General features: G+C 48.0%; 1 protein-coding gene and 1 pseudogene across 1 annotated transcript in view; both read left to right on the forward strand.

The window, feature by feature from the left end:
* PBX4 (PBX homeobox 4) overlaps positions 1-27,305 on the forward strand; it is a 33,411-nt gene that overhangs the window by 680 nt on the left and 5,426 nt on the right. The window contains exons 2-5 of the mRNA XM_044917358.1: positions 11,908-11,981; positions 25,641-25,888; positions 26,169-26,359; positions 26,813-26,948. Coding sequence (XP_044773293.1) covers positions 11,908-11,981; positions 25,641-25,888; positions 26,169-26,359; positions 26,813-26,948 — 649 coding nt within the window. The remainder of the gene's footprint in view (positions 1-11,907; positions 11,982-25,640; positions 25,889-26,168; positions 26,360-26,812; positions 26,949-27,305) is intronic.
* Positions 2,664-2,790, forward strand: LOC123326882 (annotated as a pseudogene).

The raw sequence follows: 27,305 nt of genomic DNA on the forward strand, positions 1-27,305 counted from the left end.
GATAATGGAGAGTGAGTTGTGGGCAGTGGGACTCAGGAATGAGGAGATGGGGGTGATTTGGTGTGTGAACCATCAGGAGAAGTTAGTGGGGGAGCTGGGTGGAAGGATGGAGAGCTGCCTTTTTGTTAACTGAGCAAATATTTATTAGACACTGTGTGGGGGACACCCAGCTGGGTGCTGACATAGTCCCTGCTCTCAAGCTCATAGTTAGAGGGAGAGAAAGTAAGTAGCAAAAACTATACATTGTGAGAAAACCTCGAAGAAAAGGAATAGCATGCTGTGGGAAGTCAGATGTAGAGAACACAGCACTTTCAGAGGCCCCGAGGTGGGAAAGAGCTGGAAGAAAGCAGAGCCAGAGACTTAAAGTCCTGAGTTCAGTTTGGAGAGAGGTTGGAACCAGACCACACGGGGCCCACAAGTCTCAGGAAGGAGTTTCAGGAAGGAGTTTGGATTTTATTTCAATTGCAGTGAGAAGAATCAAAGCAGTTTTAAGACAACCTGTCCTGGGGCACCTGGGTGGCTCAGTCGGTTAAGTGACTGCCTTCGCTTCAGGTCGTGATCCCAGGGTCCTGGGATGGAGCCCCACATCGGGCTCCTTGCTCAGCGGGAAGCCTGCTTCTTCCTCTTTCTCTGCCTGCTGTTCCCCCGGCTTGTGCTCTCTCTCTGTCAAATAAATAATTTTTTTTAATCTTAAAAAAAAAAAAAGACGACTTGTCTTACCTACCTCTACCCACCACTTGTCATCCAGCCAGGAATGGTAGAATCTGCTTCACAAGGCAATCCATTGTGTTTGGGGTCTGCTTAAATTATTAGAAAATAGGAAAGGACCGAAGTCCTTTTGGAGGATGAGGCCTTGTTGAATGAGGCCTGTTTGGGGGTGAAGGATGACCCCTGGGGATGGGACCAGGGTGTGGTTGTGTGGACTTGTGCAGTCACTAGAGCCCTTTAGGGAGGCGGGGTTATGCCAAAGCCAAGTGAGCAGCAGTCACAGGAAGGAGGAGACAAAGAAAAGGTGGATTCAGCATGCATTTGTTCTTCAAACTTTCCTTTGCTTCTAGTGGACTATCCACTCTCTGCAGTTTCATAGCCTCTATCTGAAAAGTTAAGAGTGTTATCCCCCTCCTCCCTTACTATGTTCATTGTACTTGTTGGAGCACTGTGCTAGGTGCTAGAGAAACCAAGATGGCTAAGATGTTCTCTGCCCTCTCAGAGCTCATTGAGAAGTGGGAATGTGTGGGAGACTAATTTATAAATAGCTGTCATAACAGGTGTGTGCTGAGTAGAGGTGATTCCTGGCACCAGCAGAAAAAAAGAGATGGGCCAGGAGAGGGTGCCCTTGTGTGATGCCCTGTCTGCTAGACTAGTCTGAGAGCAGGGGCTTTGTCCTATTTTCCTTTGTATTCCCAGGGCTGTGAACAATGCGTAGCACCTAGCATATAGTAAAGTTTGTGGCACTAAAGATTCTGGAAGGTTTAGGAGGGGCCAAGGAGGGGAAAGTGGGCTCTTCACACACAGGAACCACAAGAGGCAGTGCTCTGAGTGTTTGTGGAGTTCTCTGAGTTCCTTCTGTTCTAGATAGGGAGCTGCTTAAGGAGTGAGCTCTGCTCAAGTGTGGCCTTGCTCAAGCATTTGTCACCCCATTACAGCCCCAAGGCTACACTTGTTTTCTTATAGCAATCCAGACCTCCCCTAGATGGGCTTTAGAATGGTGTACAGTCAGTCACGTCTTTCTTGCTATTCTTGAAGATAGCTTTTTTTTTTCTTTTAAGGCTAGGAAATTGAGTAGTGGGACATTATATATGCATGACAACATGGTTGTTAGGTGTTTCCTGGTTTCTTTCTGAGGTAGAAAGGCCCCTGGGTCTTTTATTTTGAGACTTAGGAGCTTCAGATCTGCCCCACTTCTTTGGATATAGCCCTAAAAGTCACCCAAGTCCAGACAACAGTCTGAACTCAAGGCCCTAGAAGTCACCCAAGTCCAGACAGCAGTCTTCAATCCTCACAGGGATCACTTTACTCTGGAGCAAATAGCTTGGGTGGGTCTTTTCCTCATAGTAAACTCTGCAGCCTGGTAGGTTATCAACCTGGGAGGGGAAGCAGATTGTGTCTGTCCTGATCAACTGGGTGAGGCTTTTGCAAGTCTTTCTGACCCTGCCCTCTCTCTGGGTGTGCCTGCTGAACCCCTCGTAGCCCCTGGCGTCAGTTTAGCTCAACTGTCTAGCAAGAAAGAGTTTTTCATCTCGCATGCGAGGACCTTTCAAACTATTTTGTCACTGTAAGTGTGTTTAAAGAGGGAAAGCACACCTACTCTCCTTAAACCAGAATTCTTACTTACACCTTTCTGCATTATTTGGAAGGCAGCTCCAAGTGCTTGTGCATTATTCATTTTGTCATTATAGCTGAATTGTCTTGGAATAGTGAACTGTATATTGTTTTTCCGTTGGACTACACTGATAGTGGACTGTAAGGGTCTTTGGAATACACCGCCTAGTTTAGATTCAGCCCAAGTCAGCTGGAGACTTCCTATGTGAGAGATAACCAGTCTTTTTGAATGATCTTCTGAACTTCAGCTATACCCTAAGCTCTTCCCGGAGAAGGTACATTCTGTGTTTTCTGATTTGGAACCGTTCACTGATGATGTGCTTATTCATTTCTTGTGTGAGAGCTTTGCGCAGTGGCTGTATCGTAGCCAATGAGGTTTATCCGAGGCGTGATTATTGCTAATTGAAAACTTTTCCCATTTCTTGTGTGAGACGAATAAGGCAGAAAATTTTATCTCATTTGCCAAGGATTGTCTGAATATTTTGCTCTATCATGTATAGCTTTGTTTTTTTATAATAATAAATTTTACAACATTTTACAGTTTCTACATAGTTTATTTCATTTGCTTCTTTGACTACCTTTATGAGGGGTTTATGAGGGTTATTAGACAGGGTTGAGGGCCCTCTGTCAAGACTGTCAGGCGCCAGAATTCTTCCTTCCTCCCAGGGTTCTTTTTTTTTTTTTTTTTAAAGATTTTATTTATTTATTCATGAGAGACAGAGAGAGAGAGAGAGAGAAGCAGGCTCCCAAGGAGCAGGGAGCCCGATGCGGGACTCGATCCCAGAACCCTGGGATCATGACCTGAGCCGAAGGCAGACGCTTAACCATCTGAGCCATCCAGGCGCCCTCCTCCCAGGGTTCTTAACCAGTGTTTGGGTCATAAAAATCTGTTGCAAGCTCTGGGCCCTCCCCCACTCCCACTGCCAACAGTGTGTTCATGTACTGTACCCTTGAGGATCCTCAGGCCTCAGGTGCCCCACAGCCTGGAAGCTCTCTCATCAAAGGCTGGTGGACTCATTTTTTTGGTCCAGTAGTAAGATTTCAAAGAAATCAGTATGGAAACTCTAGAGCTGAGGGGTAAATTTTGGAAACCTGATTGAGAAAGGAAGCAGAATGGTCACAGTATCATCTGGAGATCCATGCTCCATACCTGATGTTCTGGAAGAGCAGCTGAAGAGGACTGGTCTTTCTTCAAGTCGTTCTGCATGTTGGAACGACAGGTGAGTTGTGCTGTGTGTTGCTGGATTAGCAGATTTGGCTGTAGTGGTCACTTCTTGACCCTTTGCTTACAGGTACACACTGAGTCGCTAGAGAGCTGTACTGTTCAATGTGGTAGCCATTCACTATATGTCTTTTTAAATTAAAATGAATTAAAATTAAATACTCAGTTACTCAGTTGCACTAGCTACATTTCAAATGCTCAGTAGCCACAAGTGACTAGTGGCTACCATATTAGCACAGATAGAGAACATTTCCAGCTGGACATACAGCAAATTTCTGTGGGAATCTTATTGCAATGCAAGTTCTGATGTAGCAGGTCCCAAGGAGGCCCAATAATCCGTGTTTCTAACAGGCTCCCAAGGGTGCCAATGCTGCTGATCCCAAACCACACTTGGAGAGGTCAGGCTGTCAAAAGTGGAGATAATAGGGGCTCCTGGGTGACTCAGTTGGTTAAGCGACTGCCTTCGGCTCAGGTCACGATCCTGGAGTCCCTGGATCGAGTCCCACATCGGGCTCCCTGCTCGGCAGGGAGTCTGCTTCTCCCTCTGACCCTCCCCCCTCTCATGTGTTCTCTTTCATTCTCTCTCTCTCAAATAAATAAATAAAATCTTTTTTAAAAAAAAAGTGGAGATAATAGCATCCCATTTATTTCAATTTTCATGAATTAGTTTACCCAGTAGTTGGTTACTCTGACAAATGAAAGTTATTTTGGAACCTAAGTTATGTTTGTAGGCATAATGGATTTTAAATTAATCACAAGGGTCACATATTAGCATTGTTTTGCCTACTTAATATAGAAAGAAAATTAGAAATGAACAAATAAAATTCAGAAAATAGTTTATTTTTTTTCTCTTAATGAAAATCTTGCTTTGGGGCCATCAGACCCTGTTGTTTCAGGGTCTGTTTACATTTTCAATCCAAGGATATCAGGCTGTGGAAGTTCCAGGGTTGTTTCTGTATTTCCTTTATAGCATCTATGAAACCACAGCCCAACTTTGTGTTTGTAGAACTTGAGTGCAATAGAAAATGACCGCTGGGGAATGAGAATAGGTTTTAGGGCAAAAAACCCCTTTATATATAGTGAATAAAGGGATGATGGAGAATGGCCACTATCATATCTCTTTAAGAGCAAGTAATGTAGTATATGGGGTGGTGTACTTGAAACTAAAAAAATTCTGGGTGCCTGGGTGGCTCAGTCAGTTAAAGTGTCTGCCTTCGGCTCAGGTCATGATCCCAGGGTCCTGGGATCAAGCCCCACATTGGGCTCCTTGCTTAGAGGGGAGCCTGCTTCTCCCTCTCCCTCTGCTGCTTCCCCTGCTTGTGCTGTCTCTCTCTTTCTCTGTCAAATAAATAAATTTTAAAAATCTTTAAAAAAAAGAAACTAAAAAGATTATATTCAGAAGTTGGCTTTTAGACAACATAACAGGTACTACAATTAAGGACCTTCATAGCTTTTCTTAGGAAGAAAAGATTTCTCTGAATTTCTTTTTTAATTTGATTTTTACATATGCGATATGTTAGGTATTTTCTACTAGTAGAAATTTGCATGACTTTCTTAATTCCTCCAGTATTTTACATATTGGCATTGTCTGTAATATAGACTAAATTCTGATTATTAAAAGGAGATACTTAGGGGTACCTGAGTGGCTCAGTCGGTTAAGCGTTTGCCTTCAGCTCAGGTCATGATCCCGGAGTCCTGGGATCGAGCCCCACATCGGGCTCCCTGCTCAGCGGGGAGCTTGCTTCTCCCTCTCCCTCTTCTGCTCGCCCTGCTTGTGCTCTCTCACTCTCTGTGTGTCAAATAAATAAATAAAATCTTTTTTTAAAAATGAATAATAAATAAAAGGAGATTATTTAATTTTGACCTTAGAACTTACCCAAGTGGCAAGGTGTAAACTGTCAACTGAATGGTGTGCCCCTTTTCTAAAGGTCTGTATCCCCATATTTAGTATTCCAGTTCTGTCAGTGAGCATTCAGCTTTCAGCATGCCTATTCAAAGCATGTGGGGAGTCAGAGAAAGAATTTATGGTTTGGAATTTCCCAAAGCTAGATAGTGTTAGCAAGATAGTGTCTAGTAGTCCAAACCTGGGAAGTAGAATTTCAGAGTTGAAATTTTTCTTTTCACCATCCTTAAGGAAGTTCGTTAGATCCCAGTCAACTTAATGCCAGCAGTCTCTTCTTAACCTGCTTGTGGGTTTTCGCTTTGCTCTTAGGGTTGGCTTAGCTTGGCTTGGTCTAGTGCCAAAGGAAAGTCTTGCTGTCTTTGGAGTACTTTTCCAAAGAATTGAATTTTGTTGGTTTTAAATTTCCTAAAGCCACAGCAAAATCCCCTTTGAAGTGGTTTTATTAAGTAAAACAACATGCAGAGTGTTTTAGAAAAGTTTCACAAATAAGCAAGTACCCCTCATTCATTTTAGTTAGTTACTGAGTGCCTGTCAGAACACAGTGATTGATGATGATGAAAACAATGATTTCCTCATTTAGACTTCTCAATAACCATAGAAAATGGGGGTTCTTTACAGAGTTTTGTTTTGGTTTTTTTTTTAGATTTTTATTTATTTATTTGACAGCGAGAGACACAGCGAGAGAGGGAACACAAGCAGGGGGAGTGGGAGAGGGAGAAGCAGACTCCCACTGAGCAGGGAGCCCGATGCGGGGCTCGATCCCAGGACCCTGGGATCATGACCTGAGCCAAAGGGACACACTCAATGAGTGAGCCACCCAGATGCCCCTTTCACAGAGTTTCTAGATAAGAACTGGACCTGAGTAAGAACTTGCCTGAAGTCAGACAACTAGGAGGTGGTTGGATAGAGATTTGGCTGTGTTCTCTGGAACACTGGTGCTGACCTGCCACCCTCCCTGACTTTCCCAGAGCTCCCACGGGTTCACTAGAATATGACATCACTTCCTGCTCACAGGAGCTAGAAGGTGATCACAGGTGCTATGGGAGATTGGACAGTTGGGCTAAAGCTAAAGATGTTTTTTAAATTTCATTCTCATGGATTTAATCTCATTTACTCAGTAAGACTTCATTTTGTGCCAGGCCCGGGGATACAACAATGATTCCCAAAAGCTCACGGATTCAGGAATGGCAGACATTGGAGAGTATGGTGCTGGGGATGGGGACCAGAGAAAGTGTGACAAGGAATTAGCCAGATAAGGAATTAGTCAGAGCGAGGGAGGCCACCTGGCAGTAAGATGAGTGTGGATGATAAAACCCTAGAATCTAGCTGAAGTCAGGCGGGGGGGGCACAAGCATGCACCAAAGAGATGACCATATCTGGATGCAAAGCTTTACCCAGGCAGAAAAAGAAGGTACCGCATTCTAGGCTGGGGCAAGCATGTATGCAGGGAATGCAGAGAGCATGGAGGCATGCAACATGGCTCCATCAGGCATGAGTGGGGGGCACAGCCTTCGAAGGGGGACTCAGATGGGGTGACTGCGTGCCTTAGCTGCTGTCCAATGGAGCATGGCCTTGAATTCCTTGCCAAACAAGGAGTGAGCATAAAGTTTGTTCTGTTCCTTGTATAAGTACTCCTCAAAGTATTCAAACCTTTCTAAGGTATTGACCCTGGATCAGAAGAAAGCTCAATAGTCATTAGCTCCTGTCTGCCATCTATTCTTCAGAAATGTCTTGTGACACTCATTTATCGCCTATCTTTCAGATTGAGCCCCCCAGTGGTTTAAGGGCTCTTGTTCTTTTTCACTCTAAAGCAGTTTTTCTCTTTTATGCATAACTTCCTCCTGCCCAAATCTAGTGTCCTTTGGCCATTTTCTTTTTTGATCTTATTTCTCTCTTTCATCAGTACTATTAAACCCCTTAACAATTCTCCTCATTCCTAGAGTGGATGGGTACCCACTGTGTCCTTGGCCCTAGAAGAGAGACCAAGAAGAGGGGCTCCCAGCAGAGCTCTGTGTTCCCTTGGCTTCTGCTACCTTCTCTGATGGTGGAATCCAGCAGTTCTCACCCCAATTTTTGACTTCTCTATTTGCTCCAGTTTAAGTCTAGAAATGTCAGAGCTCTGCCTTCAAACTTTCTGTTTCTGTTCTCTGCCAGTTTGACATATATAGCTTCTACCTTTTCTTCAGTTCAGTTCAGTGAGTCTTTGCTCAGCTAGTATGCCAAGTACAGTGTGGGCCTGGAGTTTCTGAAAACAGTAAGTTGAGACCTTCCTCATGCCCAGGCAAGCCATAGTAAATGCTTTAAAAGGAACAGCGGAGGGAGTAAGGAATTCAGGGTGGGACAGGCCACCCATTAGAGTCTTGCACTTGCCTGGGTGACTTAGTCGGTTAAGTGCCCGACTCTTGATCTCAGCTCAGGTCTTGATCTCAGGGTTAGGAGTTCAAGCCCCATGTTGGGCTCCACGCTGCTGGGCATGGAGCATACATAAAGAAAAGAAAGGGGAGGGGGGAGAAGGAAGGATGAAAGAAGGAAGGAAGGAAGACATAACATGACTGTGAGGCAGGAAAGAAGGTCCATAACGCTCCAGCTGACTAGCAGAGATGAAGTAATAATTCTTGTGAACATGAGGGCAGCATGGTAAATAAATAAAAAACCTGCTTAATACACACCTTTTCTATTAGCACCTCCTGCATTTCTTTACTCTCCTTTTTTTTTTTTAAAGATTTTATTTATTTATTTGAGAGAGAGAGAATGAGAGAGAGCACGAGAGGGAAGAGGGCAGAGGGAGAAGCAGACCCCCTGCCGAGCAGGGAGCCCGATGCGGGACTCAATCCCGGGACTCCAGGATCATGACCTGAGCCGAAGGCAGTCACTTAACCAACTGAGCCACCCAGGCACCCCTCTTTACTCTCCTTTATGATCAAATATCAAAGAGTTTGTGGTTGCTGCTTCCACTTACCCTCCTCCATCCATTCTCTCCCAACCTTCTCGTCCCTCTGCTGAGTCACCAGTGACCTTCATGTTGCTAAGTCCAAGGTTTCTCCTGGGTTCTTGTCTTGCTTTGCCTCTAAGAAGCATTTTTCACAGATTGCTCTTCTCTCCTTGAAACTGTTTTTCTTGGGTCCTCCTCACTGGCAGTTCAGTCCCAGTCTCCTCTGTAAGCTCTTCTCTTCTTGACTTCTTTAAGTCCATGGGCCTGGGCCTGGGACATGGACCCCTCTCTACACTCTATTATGGTGATTTCCTCAAGTCTTGCGGCTTTTAGTGCCATCTCTATGCCCGGGACTTCCCATCTTTATATTGCTTATCTCCAACCTTGAGTCCATGTCCATGTGCCCGTCTACCTACTTAATACCTCCTCTTGGATAGCTCATAGGTATCTCAAGTGTAACCTGATCAAAGCACAGCTCTGCTTTCCAGACCCTTCTTCCCTAAACCGGCTGCCTTCCAGTCTCCCATATAGTAGTTAATGGTATCTCCTTTCATCTAGTTGCTCAGGCCCAAAACTAGTAGTTATCCTTGAATCTCCTCTTTCCCCAAAATCCCACACCACTTTTTTAGAAGGTCGTGTTGATTCCATCAGTGAAGTCAAAGATTTATCTACTTTTTCTTTCTTTTTTTTAAACTAGGCTTCATGCCCAATGTGGGGCTCAAATTTAGGATGTCAAGATCAAGTCAAATGCTCCACTGACTGAGCCAGCCAGGAGGCCCAAGATCTATCTACTTTTCATGTCTATTACCATAACTCTAAGCTAGGCCAGCAGCATTTCTGGACTATTCCAGCTGTAGTAGCCTCCAGACTGTGTTCCTGGTTCCACCCCTTGCCTTCCATTCTGGTCTCAGAGCAGCCACAGTGATCTTTTAAAAATGCAATTCACGGCCGCCTGGGTGGCTCAGTCGTTGGGCGTCAGGTCGTGATCCCGGGGCCCTGGGATCGAGCCCCGCATCGGGCTCCCTGCTTGGCAGGTAGCCTGCTTCTCCCTCTCCCTCTCCCACTCCCCCTGCTTGTGTTCCCTCTCTTGCTGTGTCTCTCTCTGTCAAATAAATAAATAAAATCTTAAAAAAAAAAAAACTTCTGTGCTTCAAAGGATGCTATCAAGAAAGTAAAAAGACAACTCATATAATAGATATTTGATTAGAGTCTAGTATCCAGAATATATAAAGAACTCTTACCTCAACTCAACAATAAAAAGACAAATAACCCCATTAAAGAAAGGATTTATTTTTAAAAAAAAAATTATTGTCAGAGAGAGTACACAAGCAGGGGGAGAGGCAGGCTGAGGGAGAAGCAGGCACCCCGCTGAGCAAGGAGCCCGATGCGGGACTCAATCCCAGGACCCTGGAATCATGACCTGAGCTGAAGGCAGATGCCTAACCAACTGAGGCACCCAGGCGCCCAAGAGCAAAGGATTTAAATAGACCTTTCCCCAAAGAAGAATGGCCAATAAACACATGAAAAGATGTTTAGTGTCATTAGTCTTTAGAGAAAAGCAAATCAAAACCACAATGAGCTATTACCTCACACCCACTGGTGTGGCTATAATAAAAAAGACAATAGCAAGTGTTGGTGAGGATGTGGAGAAATTGGAACCCTCATAAGTTGCTGATGGGAATGGAAAATGGTACAGCCACTTTATAAAAGTTTGGTATTTGCTCAGAAAGTTAAACAGTTAACATATGACTCCGCAGCTCTCCCTAGACACGTGCTCACACAAACACTTCCACATAGGGCGCCTGGGTGGCTCAGTTGGTTAAGCGACTGCCTTCGGCTCAGGTCATGATCCTGGAGTCCCGGGATCGAGTCCCGCATCAGGCTCCCTGCTCGGCGAGGAGTCTGCTTCTCCCTCTGACCCTCCTCCCTCTCATGCTCTCTGTATCTCATTCTCTCTGTCTCAAATAAATAAATAAAATCTTAAAAAAAAAAAAACACTTCCACATAAATGTTCATAGTAGCATTATTCATAATAGCCCAAAGTGGAAATAACCCAAATGTCCATCAACTGATAAATGGATGAACAAATTATATCCATACAATGGAATATTATTTGGCCCTAAAAAGGGATGAAGCGCTGATATACAACAACTTGTAAGAACCATGAAAACATGCTATGGGATAGGTGCAAGCCACAAAAGGACCCATACTGTGTGATTCCATTTGTATGAAATGTCCAGGAGAGACAAACTGTAGAGACAGAAAGGTTAGTGGTTGCTCGGTGGGAGGAGGAGGGGGAAAGGGGGGAATGACTGCTGACGGGAACAGGGTTTCTTCTGGGGGTGAGGAGAGTGTTGTAGAAATAGATAGTGGTAATGGTTGTACATCGTGAATTTACTAATAGCCACTGAATTTTATGTATACTTTTAAGGGTGAATTTTATGGTATGTGAATTACATATCAAAAAAATCAACACTAATTTAAAAAATGCAATTCATATCATGTGATAACTACTCTGTAAAATCCCCATTGCTCCCTGTAGTGATTTTCTGTTGCCACTGTAACAAATGGCCACTAACTTAGCGGCTTAAAACACAAATTTATTTATTGTCTTCCATTTCTGTAGGGTACAAGTCCAACATGGGTCTCCCTGGGCTAAAATCAAGGTCTTCTAAGGACTGCCTTCCTTCTGAAGGAAATAGGGGAAGAGTCCATTTCCTTGCCTTTTCCAGCCTGCTGAAGCCACCTGCATTCCTTGGCTTGTACTTTCTTCCTCCACCTTTGGAGCCAACATCATAGTGTCTCTGACTCTAGGTCACCGTCTCTCTCTCTGACCACAGCTGGAAGAAGTTGTCCACTTTTAAGGACTTGTGTGATTAGATAGGGCCCATCTGGGTAATCCAGGCTCATCTCCCCATCTCAGGGTCCTTAACCTTAATCACACCCACAGAGGTCTTTTTCCCTTGTAACTTACTCTGAGAATCAGCACGTGGACATCTTGGGGGGCTATCCTTCTGCCGATCACAGTTCCCATCACAGACAAACAAAAGCCAGAATCATTCCCCTCACTGACAAGGCTCTTCAAGGTGGCCCCCCTTGTCTAACTTCACCTCATGGTGTCGGGCTCCCTGCTCAGCGGGAAGTTGCTTCTCCCTCTCCCACTCCCCCTGCTTGTGTTCCCTCTCTTGCTGTGTCTCTCTCTGTCAAATAAATAAATAAAATCTTTAAAAATCAATCAATCAATCAATCAATCACCGGACCTTGAAAATTCGTAGCTCTTGATGAGTTATTTGCATTATTTAAATTTGCACTGTTTAAAATTCTACATGTAAAGGGAAATGGTTTGAGTATTTGTATATTCCTCCATTTGAATTTTGCAAAATGGAATTCAGATGAAATGCTTTTGTACTATAACTTCATAAGGGCGACTTTCAACAGAACTGGCAGAGTCCATATGAAGGGTCTTTACCCTCGGGGACAGGATAACTTCTCTTTTTCAACACGCTCTTCTGGTGCTTTCTCTTTCAGAAAGCATGCTCTGAATTGCCATCGGATGAAGCCAGCTCTCTTCAGTGTGCTCTGTGAGATCAAGGAAAAGACAGGTAGGCCATTGAGAAGACATTTTTTGTGGGTCCAGGACCATGACAACCACGCCCCTCTGGTCCTGGCTCAACCTGATGTGTGTCGTGGACTGTCATGCCTGTCACATCTCCCTCAGTGGATGGTTCACATGCTTCCTTTCTGCCTTGTCAGTGCCTGTTCTCTGGTGTATCACATCCTTGTATTTTGTAGTTTGTATCTGGAGTAATACTGTTGCCAGTGAGTAACAAGCAGCTGCATTGTTCTTAAGCACTGTGGCATTCAGTTGTTTTGGAAAAGGAAAAGATGATAGAATTAGAAAAATAGAATAATAACAATTTTGTTTTATTTGTTTTAAGCATTCAGAGTAATCCCCATGGAGGCTTCTGCCACCGCAAATCCTTTTGTTAAAAAACAAAAAACAAAACAAAAAAACAAAAAAAAACCCCACAAAACTTTATTTTGAGTTAATTTTAGATTTGCAGAAAAGTTAAAAAATAGGACAGCCCATTCTCCTGTACCTTCTCCCCACTTCCTCTCATGTCAACACCTTCAGAACCACAATGCAATGATCAAAACCAGGACATGAACCTTGGTACAGTGCTCTTGAACTGAACAACGGGCTTTATTCGGATTTCCCCAGTCTTTGCCCTAATGCCCTTTTTCTGGTCCAGCCTCCCACATTGCATTTAGTCATTCTGTCTCCTCAGTCTCCTCTGATCTGTGACAGTTCCTCAGTCTTTCTTCATCATCTGTGACCTTCACACTTTGGTTGAGAACTGCTCATTTTGTGGGACTGACATTTGTGGGGAACCATATTAGTTCAAAGAAATACTTCATGGCGGATCTTCATGGTATTGCTCCCAACCCAGCTAGCAGCCAACATTTTATCTATTGTCTTTACCAACACTTTCTTTTCTCATAAAAGCCAGCCTGGGCTATATTTCATTCCTGATCCTTTTACCTTCGAGTGCACTTTGTAACCAAGAAGCTTTTATTCTTTATTTGTTCTCATAGGTTGCTTGTGCATGATTAACTTTTTATTTTGAAATAATCAACAGATTTACAGAAATGTTCCAAGAACAGTGCAAATACATTTTCTTCCTGCACTGTCAGGGAATAGGTTGCTGCCATGATGCCCATGACCCCTGCACACTGGAGTGTGTGTTTCCAGTGAACAAGAGAGTTTCCTGTGTCCCCCCAGGACAACCCTCATAGTCAGGAAGTGACATTAATATGCCACTACCATGGAATCCCAACCTTATTCAAGCTTTGTCAGTTGTCCCAATAATTTATAGAAAAGGATGCAGGCCAGGATCTTGTGTTACATGTAGTTATCATGTCCCTTTGGTCTTTTCCCCTCTGACAAGCCCCCATTTTTCCTTGACTTTCATGACCTTGACCATCTGGAAGATCACGGGCAGACCCCTCCATTTGGGTTTATCTGATGTTTCCTCACAATTAGATCTCCGCTTTCATTATCCTCGGTACTTTTACTTATCTGTTCAGTTTTCCTTGCCCCCCATGTATACCCGATCCTCCTCCCTAATGTGAACCCCTTTTCACCCCTCAGCCCCCACTCCCATCCCCCACCAGATCACTGCTGGGACAGCTCCCATGTGATGCCCTCTCGCCCAGAGCCATCTCGCCCTCCTCCAAAGATGCCCCCTCAGGGCTGTGACATCCCATGCTGAGCTCCCACTCAGGTGCCTCTCAAAGGTGTTTGAATGTCTAATGGCCTGTCTTGTCCGTTTTGTATTTAAATTATGGGGAGTAGATATTATGGCTTCTAGTAGATTGAAGTGCAAAGGTTGGGCGTTTTGCAGGTTTCAACAAGTTTACCCTCAGGCCCTCACAGCACTCCCTTCTGTGTTGTATATGAATTGGATAAACACCACTTCTACAACTGAGTGAGCAACAAACCCCGGAGTCCTGTGGGCGGGAAGAAACTGCCCATGGCAGCGTATGTCCATCCTCTGGAGACGTTGGCTATAATCACATGCTCCTTAGTACTATTGAATTGTGTGACGTTGGTCACCCTCATAAAAAATCAGCCAGGGTTGGTACCTCTTGCTAGGGTGTGCTGTCCCCCTGCCCAGCCCTCACCTGGCCCTGGGTAAAAACAGCCCTTCTGGGGCTCCCCGCTGTCCCCAGCAGTTGGCTCTGTCATCGTAGCTCCTTGGATGTGTGGGGCCCTGAGGTTTTTTAAATGACGACAACCTAGCTCTGCAAATATGGAATTTAGCAGTACTAAAAACAATTTTTAAGGGTACCTGGGTGACTCCGTTGGTTAAGCGTCCTACTCTTGATTTCGGCTCAGGTCATGATCTCCCCGTTGTGAGATGGAGCCCAGCACTGGGCTCTGCGCTGGACATGGAGTCTGTTTAAGATTCTCTCTTTCTCTTCCTCTCCCTCATGCTTCCTTTCTACCAACTTGGCTCAAACGTTGGGCTGCATAATGCGTTTTGGGGTGTGGTACCACAGGAATGGGCCAGCACTGCTCAGCCTTGAAAATTGCAGGCCATCTGCAATTGCCATGAGCTGGGCTCCATGTGGCCTGGCTGAGTTGTCAAGTTCACTGTGGCCAAGTGTCTTTTCTCATCAGTAGGAAATGCAGCTGTGGGAGCGCTGTGTGTCCAACATGTGAGTGGCAGGAGAGTAAACAAGATCTCAGTTATGCTTCAGCTTCTCCCAGTCTTGTGATGGGTATAACCCAGTATTAGCCCAAAGAAAACTACTCAGGGCCCTGATCCTGCACCCTGGCACCAGTGGGTCACCACCTTATTGGTGATCCTGAGAGACAGGCCTCTTGGGACTCCTCATGCAGGGACAAAGCATGTCTGCTTCTTGAGTTAACCCACATTCTTCACATTCCCCTTTGGCTAAAGTCTGCAACAGGCCTTTAGGGTAAAGACCAAACCCGTGCAGAGCATTTAAAGCCCAGTGCGCATTGTTGGAGCACAGGTTGCAGCCCAGTAGCTCCGAGCTTCCTGGCATTATTGCCCCACCCTGCTGGCAGCCTCTTACTTTCCTCTTGTTTTAGAGATAAGCAGAGTGAACCTCTGGAGAGAGCAGGTCACACCCCAGTAGCCCACAGCCGGGCTGCATGCTGCCCTTCCACACCCTGTCCTGGCTCAGAAAGGGAACCCTCCCTGTGCCTCCCAGCCCGCACCCACCAGCCCCAAGTGCCATCTGTGTCCCCGCTGCTCTCACTGCATCCACGATGGCTCTGGGCCTTTGCCATCTGTCTCCTCCAGGGAGCTCAGGGTCCAGGTGTACTGTGTTCTACAACTGTCCTGGTACCTGGCACGCAGTGCCATGTACCTTGGGTTTTTGTTGAATGAAGAACTGTTTCTGGTGACTGATACCTATTAATTGAAATCCTTTTCATCCTGTTCACTTGATGGGGTTCAGGAAGATTGTGTCTGCGGCCTGACTTAGAACACAAGGCTATTGTTCGCGTCGTCCTGCGAAAAAAGCCATCCTGTGTATAAACCTTGAGTTGGCAGACGTACCTGGAAGCACTGCCTCACTTCACTGCCTTCCACCGTCTCCTCTGGCCTGTGGGAGGGACACTGGAGTATCTTCCAGCCCAGGGATGTCCAGGCATCCCTGCCCGCAGAGCTCTCTGAAGCCCAAGGACCGCCCTCCCCCCCCAGGAGTGCACCCTCCCTCCTGAGTCCTTCCCTTGAAACAGCCATTCTCGGCGTCTAGAGGAGCTGTCCTAAAAGAACAAAATAAAGCATGTTTGAAGAGTTTTGAATTTAGCTGGGAGGACCAAATACTGGCTCAGTTCCTTTCCTGAAACCCTTGGGGCTAGATGCATTACAGAATTCAGAATTGTTTGGATTTTAGGCTTGTTGTGTTGATGATTCCTGAGGCAGAGCCTGCATTCCAAAGGTGACATTTAGCACCAGAGCAGGAACATTCTTACACACTGGTTGGGTCAGGCTTTGCCTCCAAATGAACTTGAGGGCCAACTTCTGGAAAAACATTGGCTCTTGGATTGTGGATGGGCAGGCAGCTTAGACCCGGTGTGCTGAGGAAGCTCCCTGAAAAGCCACCCGACATCTTGGGCAGTCGACTCAGGGACCTGCTCTGTCTTCTCCGTGTGGTCGCTGTCGCCTGTGCCGGTCGTAAGCGCACATCTATACCTGGGTTTGGTCGGTTCTGTGCTTACCGTCTCCTGAGAAACGAGAAGTCCTGGAGACCTGTCTCGGCCAGCCTTGCTCTTGGGCCAAGGAACCGTCTCTGCTGCAGGAGCAACAGCTGGCTGCCTTTCAGGGGCGTAAATGTAAATAATGGGTAACATAAGGGAACATCTTGTTATTTCCTGACCACTGTTCATTGGCCTGGTGAGGACCTGTCAGGCTTGAGTAATCCAGCGGGCTTTTTACCTTCATTTCCCTTTCCTCGTCAGCCAGTCGGGTCTGTTGCAATTGCAAATTCATGATCTTCATCTTGGAGTTGTAGGTTTGAGCCCCACATTGGTGTGGAGATTGCTTTAAAATAATACAAATCTTTTAAAAAGCTCAAGAACCTGAAGGGTTTTAGTTGCAGGTGCACCTCCAAAAAAGAGTGAGCCAGGAGCTTTAAGGCCTTAGTATGGACCCAGATTCTTGGAAAGCACGCCTTTCTTGCAGAGTCTATTACCCTGTTCAGGTTTTTTCTTAGGGTTTGGCCATTGACTAAAATGATCTTGTGCTTTTGTTTCTGGTCTGCAGGGACAACCTTCACCCTTTGAGTTGGTCACATTTCCTGTCCTTACCTTGCCCGTCTGTCCCTCCCAGGCTCCTGGTCGCATCCTCTCCACCAGCACTTGAGGGCAGAGCTGAGGAGAGGCCTCCCTGTCCATGTCTGACTTGCAGCAGCGCTTCTAAAGGGTCCCCAGTATGTCTGAGTGTGCCAGGCAGTCTGGGGAGATGCTTGTTATCAGGTTAAGGAGCGTTCTTTCTATTCATGGTCTGCTAAGGGTTGTTGTTTTGTTTTTAAGATTTATTTTTAAGTAATCTCTCCATCCAGCACGGGGCTGGAATTTACAATCCTGAGATCAAAAGTTGCATGCTCCACTGACTGAGCCAGCCAGGTACCCCGGTTTGCTAAGGGTTTTTAACATTAGTGGCTATTGTTTTTGTTGTTGTTGTTGTTTTGTTTTAAAGATTTTGTTTATTTATTTGACAGAGAAATAGCACAAGTAGGCAGGGTGGCAGGGAGAGGGAGAAGTAGGCTCTCCGCTGAGCAGGGAGCCCGACATGCAGATCGATCCCAGGACCCTGGGATCAGGAGCGGAGGTTTTTCTCCTTTAGGTTACTGTGATGATTTACATTGATTTTCATTTGCACTGACACAGTTTGAAAACACCTGTACGCAGAAATAAATCCTCTGGGCGACGATTCATATATTTATGCACATACATGTACATAGGCTGCTAACGTCAGGTTGCTGGTCATTTAGTTAGACAGCCATGCATCTCTGCATGAATGAGGCTGGGTCGTGATTTCCTTCTGAGCTCCTGTCTTGAGGTCTCTTTATGGTGAGTTTGGCTTTTCCTGGGTCTCTTCTCTGTAGCAGTGTGTTAAAGAAAGGGGCTCTGTCTCCCTTGAGAGCTTGGTAGTCATAAAATGGCCTGGTGGCCTTTTGGGAGAGGTTTCTTAGCAGAAGTTCCTATTTCTGGAACACGATTCTGTGAGGCCAAGCGTGTTCCAAGGAGCTGGGGTGATGACAGCAAACCAGACAGTGATGGTCTTTAGCGAGCAGGGTAGTTTCACACAACAATAATAGAGACAGACCTGCAGCTTCAGGGCCTTGAGTAGAAGTGGGCCTCTACCTGCCTGATGGCACATCTTCCCTTCCTTGTTGGGAAAGAGTCTCAGAAGCAGGAATGGCTTGGTGCTCCAGGCCAACCTGTCACCTCCATGGCCACGCTGGGCCCCCCCAGGCACTCGGAAACCCCACTCCTGTTCCCATACTATTGCCTTGGTTGAGGTGTTCTTTCCTGGGCCAGGGAACCTGGTCTTCCTCCTCTGTGAAGGCTTGCCTGAACTCCTTTGCTCCCCAAATCCAACACAGCACCTACAGCCTGTGTTCCTGCCACATTCGCCATGTCACCGGGCCTGCATTCTCAGAGTTAGAGGGGCCTGCCTCCCCAGTAGATGGATTTTCCCGTGGGAATGGATCACTCTTCTTTAAAACGTGGTCCTGCTCTTCATTTAGCATCTCTGCATCCCCTTGATGGGAGCTTATGGAGTGAGCCTTTCTACTGCACACAGGACTTTCCCTCAGTTTCTTATCTCCAGGACCCAGGAATCTTCCATAGGGTTTTTCCAGATGACAGCCCCATCTCTGCCACAACACTGAAGACAATAATGATGCAGAGACGCAGGAATCCTGCAAACATGGGGGAGGAAATAGGTTTACTCCCAAGAGGGTCACTTCTGGACTGTTCCTATGGAACCCCAGAGCTTGGATCTGAGACTGGGACATCTCAGGGACATGTCAGAGCTTCTGGCAGTGACCCAGGCTCAGTCTGCTCTGGCCTTGAGGAGGGTTTGGCTCACCACCACCCAGTACCAGTGTGAAATACAAGCAAGAAGAAGTTCTGGGAAAAGGAAAGGGAAAATAAAGCAGACATACAAAATAACAAGCCCGAAAGTCTCATTAGATTCAACAGACAAAATTACTCCATCACGTTGCTGTAAAAGTTTCTATGTGCAGCCTCTTCTGTCTGTGTTGGCTTCTCCGTGGACAGGTGACAAACCCAGATGCCACCTTTTGGGGAGTCCTGATCTAGGTTGGAACTGAACTAAACAAGCTAAAATCCTTTGGACTGCACCCATAGAAGAAGGGAGAAGGATCAAGAGGGGTCCCCAAGGAAAGGGCATTTGAAGGCAGTAATACAGCAGTGTTGACCTGCCTGGACCTGCACGCTTACATGTTCTTCCTCAGGTACATGTTAGGCTCCATGACATGCCTGTTCTGGAGCAGAGACCGCTAGACCATAGCGCTGGGAAATAAGGTTTTATTGGAACACAGCTGCTCATTTGTCTACTCTTGTCTGGGCTGCTTTGGTGCTACAGGGTGACTGAGCAGTAGTGACAAGAGACCCCATGGCCCCCAAAGCCCAAAAGAGTTACTCTCTGGCTCTTTACAGTTTACGGATCTTGGTGGGAGGAACTCGGCCTCTGGAGCCAGGAGCAGGAAAGTGGGTGAGGGACGGCAGTTCCAGAAGGGCAGGGTTGGCAGAGGTTTTCTGAGCTGCAGGAGGGAAGAACTGTGATGGGCTGCAGGTGGGGACACTGGGGGCATTGTGGGGGCCCCCAGCCTGTGGCTTAATGGGGTGTTCGCAGCAGCAGCTCCTATACCCGGGCATTAGGGCTCAGAAACTGCCCATTACCAGCAACAATTGCCACTGACCAAGTCTGGATCAGTCCAGTTTCCGTGACGGGGCAGGAAGGTGCTGATCCTCTAATCTCTGCAGTCAGAGCCCGCCGAGGGGTGTGCATAGTCTACCGGGTCCCCCGGTGAGTGCAGAGTTAGTCTGGGAAACCTCTGGCCTATCAGATGAAATTACCCTAATAAGAAAAGACTCCTGGGTCCCATGTACACACTCCATTGGTGTCCATCCTGAGGGAAGGATGTGGGGGAGACCCAAGAGATAGGAGCGACGGAAGCAGAAAGAGCAACCACAAGCCGCTGGGACCTCCCCTATAGCTGGAGTTGCTTGGGTTTTTTTTTTTTTTTTTTTTTCTTAAACAATTGGGCCCAGGTACGGAAGATAATTTACCACCTGCCACCCCTTTCTGTGTTCTCCAATATCAGAGGCATTGTGTGAGGGAGGAAACACTCTCACAAAAGATGATGGTGATTGCTGGGATGAGCACTTTGCCAGAATTCCTTGTAGAATTCCCTTATTACCTTTGCTTCTTTGACTGCAAGAGAAGTTGGAGCCAGTGGAGCTCAATTCAAGCCCGAGAATGAGGACAGGTGCACTCACCTCAGCCCAGGTCTCAGTGACCACACTGGGTCTGCCCCAGATGCCCTGTTCCTGCCACGATGTAGGGGCAGGAGAACCCCAGTCTCTGCAGCTCCCTGGGGGCGGCAGAAGCCACTTGTCACCCCAGAGCCGCAGCTTATGCCCAGCACTTAGCCCTCAGTAAGGGCTCAAAAACACATCGCAAGGTTTCTGGAAGCAGGAAGTCCCCAAGCTTTTCTTCCTGATGATTATTCTCACCCATGCCTGCAAAGACACCGGTACTGTCACTTCCAGACTGGCACTATGGGCAGATGGATTTGGGGACTGGTGTGACCAGATGAGGGTGACTGTGGGTACTCAGCATGTTCTCAAGACTCTTGGGCTCCAGACCCTAACCATGAGGTCCCAGCAGCAGGCTTGGACTTTCTGTTGTCCAAGGGCTCCTCAGAAAGCAGTTTGGTTGCCACCTGTCACTTGGCTTCAGTGCATCTTTCTATTCCGAGTTCTCTCAGCTTCATCCATCCAGACACTGGGTGGTGGAGACCCTGCTGTGTGGGTGAGGGGGGCAGGCTTCTGAGGGCCTAGGGCCCTGCCCATTGAGGGCAGCAGGGAGGAAGGGAGGTCAGTGTTTTGCTGAGTCCTGCACTCTGGCAGGCTCCAGGTCAGGCAGGCCTGTCCTGCATCATCCTATCCCGTTGGGAGCTCAGGGCAGCTCCATTCACAGCTGGGAGCCGCAGCCTGCAGGGTGACACATTCACAGCCTTGTGGTCAGGCCAGTTAGGGGCATCTGAGGTCTCTGCGGCTCAGCTCATGGGTTAGACTTCCTCCCATGTGGGTATGGGCCCCGGAGATGGCTCTGTCCAACCTCCCACCTTGGCAGGGAGGAAACTGGAACACGATCTTGCTGCCAAGCAAGAGCACTCCTCCTGAATGGGCGAAGGGGTAGGCAAGCAGGATGGGGGGAGTCAGGGTGAAGGAGGCTTCCCCTCTGAGCCTTCCGTCTCCCCCAGTAGCCATGTCTTTATTCCATTAAGGAGAGAAAAATGAAAACAACTTGGAATCATGTTCCTGTCTTAATCTGCTTGGGGATTCCTAAACAACAGACATTTATTTTCTCACAGTTCTGGAAGCTAGAAGTCCAAGATCAAGGTGCCAGCTAATTCGGTTCCTAGTGAGGGCCACTTCCAGCCTTGCAGACAGCCACCTTCTTGCCTTGCCCTCACATCGAGCTTGGGGGAGTGGGAGGGCTCTCTTCCTCTTCTTGGAAGGCCGCAGTCCTAGGATGAGGGCCCCACCCTTACAACCTCATTCCATCTTAATCACCTCCTCACAAGACTTGTCTCCAGATACAGTCACACTGGAGTTAGGGCTGCAACAGGTGAACTAGGGGGACGCAGTTCAGCCCATAACAGTTCCATATTATTTCTTTTATTTATTTATTTTTTTTTAAAAGATTTTATTTATTATTTGACAGAGAGAATGAGAGAGAGAGAGAGCACATGAGAGGGGGGAGGGTCAGAGGGAGAAGCAGACTCCCTGCCAAGCAGGGAGCCCGATGCGGGACTCGATCCAGGGACTCCGGGATCATGACCTGAGCCGAAGGCAGTCGCTCAACTGACTGAGCCACCCAGGCACCCTCCATATTATTTCTTTAAAAACAAATGTAATGTGTTGATATTCACAATTTCCTTTCATTGTTTGATTTACCAGGGTTTTTATCGCTTTCAGTAATTTGGGAACAGAAGGAACTCTGGCAGTTGGCCCGGGTTTGGGTTTGGGGGGCTTTATTTTAGATCCTACCTCCTCCTCTAAGTGCCTCGAGCAGACAGTGTCCCTGAGCTGAGCTCCTCGTCCCCGAGGCCTCCCAGTCGCCAGTTGAGGGCCCTTGAGGGTGCCCAGGAGCACATCTGAGATGCTCTGGAACAGCCTACCGGAAATGAGCTTGTTGTAATTGGTGGTAATGAGTATCTAATGACCATAATTAGGCCAGTTACAGTGCCTGGGAGGACAGGGGCTTGGTGCTGAGGGAGAGACAGAGCTGCGCTGCAGGGCATTGGCGGAGGGCAAAGCGCACTTTTTTTTTTTTTTTTTAAGTTTTGCTTTTACTCAAATATGTGCATTTGCAAAAATGTCCAGTCGTAAAGAAATAAAGCTTGTAGGGTGTGATTGCTTACCATAATAGCATGGCTAACACCACAGGGCCTGGGGTATGACAGGCACGTTGTCTCCTTATTCATGGACATCTGGATGGTTTCAGTTTTTCAAAATTACGAACAGTAGAGGTAGTGTGCATCCTGTAAATATGGCATCTCTAGGTGTCAATGTTCTTGTGGGACAAACTCTCAGAACAATAATTTGAAGGTCAAAGGATATGCACTTTTTCATTGTTAATCAGCATTTCAAAACTCACCTCCAAGAAAGCCTGCACCAATACATACCTATAGACAAATGTGAGGAAAGGCTTGCATATTCTCCGTGATTTGAGAATTTTCATTTGAGAAAGACAAGTTCCATGTGGGGTTTTTTGGTATATTTTTAAAAACCTTCAACACTGGGTATGGTACTCGGCTTGTAATGGGCTCCCGGATGCCTGCTGTTGGGTAAAGAACAGGAGAAAGACTGCCACACACCCTGCAGCAGCCCAGAGTTATACACGCACACGGGGCACACACAGACACACTTACCCTCACGTGCACCCACCCTCTGCGTGCACACACATGCCTTCACTAAGCCTCGTGTTCCAACCTGAGCACTCCTTTCCCTGACTTAACTAAGCCATAATGGAAGGTGAGGAGGTAGCCTCTCCCCCAACCTGCGCATCAGAGGATGCCGGGTCCTGTGTGTCCCTCTTGGCCTGCTCCTGGTCCCCCTCCTGGACCATAGGCACTTGGGGGACAGCTGCAGAATAAACCTGATACAGGAACAGAGTGTCTGCTGTGCTGTCAAAGGGCCATGCGCAGGGCCCAGCAGAGGGAAAGTTCACGAAGGTGAGTTTAGAAGGATGTCAGGCAAGTCCCTGAGGGCCAGGTGTCAGACTCTAGGTTTTATCCGAGGGTGCCCGGGAGTTGTTGTAGTCTTTGAACAGGACTGGAATGATGAACACAGTGTTTGAAGGTGGTCAGCTTGCAGGTGTGCACGGTGGATGGGGCAGAGAGAGGGATTTCCTCCGCGGATCGTGGAGGGCAGGGGAGGGGTGAGCGCAGCAGGACCCAGGAATGGCATTAAGGGAGAGGATGGATGGTAAGTTGATTGAGGAGGTAGAATCAGTAGGATTTGAAAACAGAGGGACCTGAGCAGGAGGGCATCCATTATCTACTCTGGGCAAAGAGAGATTAGGGGAGCAGGGGACTGTACCAAGACCAGGCGGTACAGGTTAATTGTAGAGCAGACTTAGGGCCCGTCCAGGAACCCCCAGCCGCTTAGCTTCAGCTGGTGTCTGCAAGGACCAGATGAGGGTGTGTGCGCCCCAGGAGCCCCGTCCTGGTTGAGCACGGGAACTAAGATTCACTTCCGGTGCCCTTGAAGATCACGTAAGGTTGTGATGGAGGCACTGATGGAGGGTCCCTCTCCCTCAGCTCTTTCAGAAAGCACCTCCCTGCAACCCAGAGGGACTGAGTCCCCACACATGAGGAAAATTCCTACAGGGATACCTTTTGAGCTCCTTCAGTTTTCACAAGTAAATCTATGACAGAAAAGGTCAATCCATGGGGTGCCTGGGTGGCTCAGATGGTTAAGCGTCTGCCTTCAGCTCAGGTCATGATTCCAGGGTCCTGGGATCGAGCCCCACATCGGGCTCCTGGCTCAGCGGGAAGCCTGCTTCTCCCTCTCCCTCTGCCTCCGCCCCTGCTCATGCTCTCTCTCTCTCTGTATCTCTGTGTCTCAAGTGAATAAATAAAATCTTGGAAAAAAAAAAGGTCAATCCTTTATGCAGGGAACAGGAAAGGGACAAGTGATACATAAATATCTCTGCTAGGGCTCCACTCCTTTTTCATTTGAACATTTAAGTCTGTTAGTAGCTGATAATAGGGAAGGAGCCTGTTCCCAAGAAAACACTTTAAACTTTGTTTTTCTGGGAAGTCAGAACTAGATGCACATCATCACCTCCTTCCCAATCCCCTGCCTCCTCCCTCCCCTCAGGGCCACTCCTCCGCCCCCCATGATTGTCCACCTGTTGCTTTCTCTGTGGTCACAGACACTTCTTCTGTCACTGAGGAAACAAACAAAATTCAGCTCCTGCAAGACCACCCTCCTCGACTCTGAGCCTCGCTCTGCAGCCCCTGCAGCAGGCTTTCCCTCCCTGCACTGCCTGGCTCCCACGGTCCTCTGGAGCTTTCTAGTCAGCTTCTACCCCACCAGACCCTACAGCGCTTTTGCAGAGGTTAACAGCAGTCTCCTAACGACTAAGCCCTTCACGGTAGTCACCCCCGTGACTACTTCTGGTTCTTCCTTGACCTACCTGATCATTCGTTCCATCTCCTCCTTTGCCTATCCCTTATGTTGGTTTTCCAGCATTCAGAGGCCATGGCCTACTTCTCATAAGTAGAGCTGCGTGCACAGGTGGATACATACAGATGTCCCAAACACACCACATGCAGATGACACATGAATATCTGTCTCCCACCCAAACTGGTCCGTCCATCCCCACCTCCCAGTAAGCAGCTACCTCGCATCTGTGCTTGGCCGGGTCAGGGACTCAGGATGGGTCAGGCCACTCTGCACACTGTGCTTGGGAGAATGGGGTGCCATCCGTGATGCTGCCCATATGACCTTGGGAGTTGCCCTGGCCTCTTTCTCTCACACCCATATCCGATGCTCAGGGATCCTGGGGACTCTCCCTCTGGCTGTCCTGTGTCCACCTGGACAGTGGCAGCTCTCCCTACTGTCTCCTCTGCCCATCCAGCCCTGCCCCCAGCGGGTGCCCCCTCTTAGCCCAGCTGAGGCCCAGCCTCCCAAGTTTTAGGGCCAAATGTCTTGTTTTTCTGTTTAAAATCTCTAAGTGGATTAGTTCATCTTTTCTGGTACCCTCTAGATCAAGCTTTACCTCTCTGACTTTTTTTTTTTTAAGATTTTATTTATTTATTCGAGAGAGAGTGAGAGAGAGAACTTGAGAGGGGGGAGGGTCAGGAGAAGCAGACTCCCTGCTCAGCGGGGAGCCCAATGTGGGGCTCGATCCTGGGACTCCGGGATCATGACCTGAGCCGAAGGCAGACGCTTAACCAACTGAGCCACCCAGGCGTCCCTCCTGACTTTATAGCAACAGTTGCCCTCCCTGACATACATCGTCACAACACAGCCCTGTACTGACACCAGACTGCCGTTCACATTCATGTCCACGCCTGTACTCATGTGAGCATCTGGAACTGTGCCCTCCCCTCCCTTCTAGACACACGGCTCAGGGCTTTGGGCTTCTCCAGTCCCGGGTGCCACCCCAAACCTGCCCCGCCCAGGTCTCCCATGGGTGCCCGGCTGTGGACTCTTAAGTTCCGCCCACATGACTGCGCTGAACGGTGGCCTGTGTGCACTCCCTGGACTACAGGCCTGTGTGGCACCTGGACCACTGTCAAAGTGGGTAACTCGGTGTCTCTTACCAGATAAAAGGAAACTTTCCTTTCCCCTCAGGGGTTCAGATATGATGCCAGTGCTAATCACCTGTTGTGGTTGTTTTCCCTTGGACAGTGGACACTGATTCGGTCTCATCTCTCTTATCTAGTGTTAAGCATCCATGGCATTCAAGAAGAAGGTCCCCCCAATGCTCAGCTCATGAGGCTGGATAACATGCTGCTGGCCGAGGGTGTATCCAGGCCGGAGAGGCGAGGAAGAGGAGGATCGGCGGCAGCGGCCAACACAGCAACACCAGGTGGCTGTCCAAATGACAATAGCCTTGAGCACTCTGACTACAGGGCCAAGCTGTCCCAGATCCGACAGATTTACCACTCTGAGCTAGAGAAATATGAACAGGTGATCTTTCTGCATGGAAGAGTTTCTATCATGTGAATGCACATTTGTCAAAGCAAAACATGGAACGCTAACCACCTTTCTTTTGTGGCACAGACCAGAGAGTACATGCACTTGGTCTCATGGCAGAGGTGGCCGATTTTGCTGGAAACCCTTTGCATTCACTTCTCAGTAGCCAGCCTGTGTGGGAGCTGCGGGGTGGGCGGCAGGTGGTTGGTCCCGCGTGGAGCCCCGAGCCAGCCTGCTGGGTAGTCACAGGCTGGCACATGTGTCCCCACCCCAGGCCTGCCGTGAGTTCACCACGCACGTCACCAACCTTCTCCGGGAGCAGAGCAGGATGAGGCCTGTCTCGCCCAAGGAGATCGAGCGCATGGTCAGTGTCATCCACGGCAAGTTCAATGCCATCCAGATGCAGTTGAAGCAGAGCACCTGCGAGGCTGTGATGACCCTGCGTTCACGGTTCCTCGATGCCAGGTCAGGCCCTACATACTGCCCATGACCCCAGGGTTGGCTCTTAAGAAGAAGAACCAAATTGCAGCTGGCTGGGGTTTAAGTTCTGGGGGCCTCCCAGCCTGTCCTGGGGCTCCAGCTGTGGCCAGGGGTGCAGCCCTCACACAGCCTCTTGGGAGGCGATCAGAAGTGCTGACCTTGGGGCACCTGGGTGCTCAGTGGGTTAAGCATCTGCCTTCTGCTCAGGTCATGATCTTGGGGTCCTGGGATCGAGCCCCGCATCAAGCTCCCTCCTCAGCGGGGAGTCTGCTTCTCCCTCTCCCCCTGCTTGTGCTCTCTCTCTCTCTCTCTCTCAAATAAATAAAATCTTAAAAAAAAAAAAGCGCTGACCTCTAGGAAATCACATATGGGGACACAGGGGCGTCCCTAGAGGCTGGGGTGCACACTGGCTGAGGCTGAGAAGATGGGTCTTTGCAGGCGCAAGCGGCGGAACTTCAGCAAGCAGGCCACCGAAGTGCTGAATGAGTATTTTTACTCCCATCTGAGCAACCCTTACCCCAGCGAAGAAGCCAAAGAAGAGCTGGCCAGGAAGGGCGGCATCACAGTGTCCCAGGTGATGGGCCTCCCTGCATGGAGGAGGGGGAGAAGGTCGTGTCCAGTGAGGAGGATGCCCAAGGAAGTTCATTAACTGTGTGGAGCCCGTGGGTGGAGTGTGAGGTCCCTGAGGCAGCATCAGTGGAATATAGAGTCTGGCCGTCGGGACTGAGCACCACAGTTGTATCACAGGGATGTCGTGTGCTGCATGAGAGAGCTGAGCACGTGTTAGCAAGGAAGAGAAAAACAACTTGGAGCAGAATTAGGACTGAAAGTGATAGACCAGCTCTCATGCCAGAGTACCAGTTCAGCTGTACTGGGAGAAGTTCGGATGCATGCATGCTTGATTGTTTCTCCAGCGGTCCAGAGCATGTGG

The sequence above is a fragment of the Neomonachus schauinslandi genome, chromosome 1 (assembly GCF_002201575.2).
Source record: "Neomonachus schauinslandi chromosome 1, ASM220157v2, whole genome shotgun sequence".
Classification (NCBI taxonomy): Eukaryota; Metazoa; Chordata; class Mammalia; order Carnivora; family Phocidae; genus Neomonachus; species Neomonachus schauinslandi.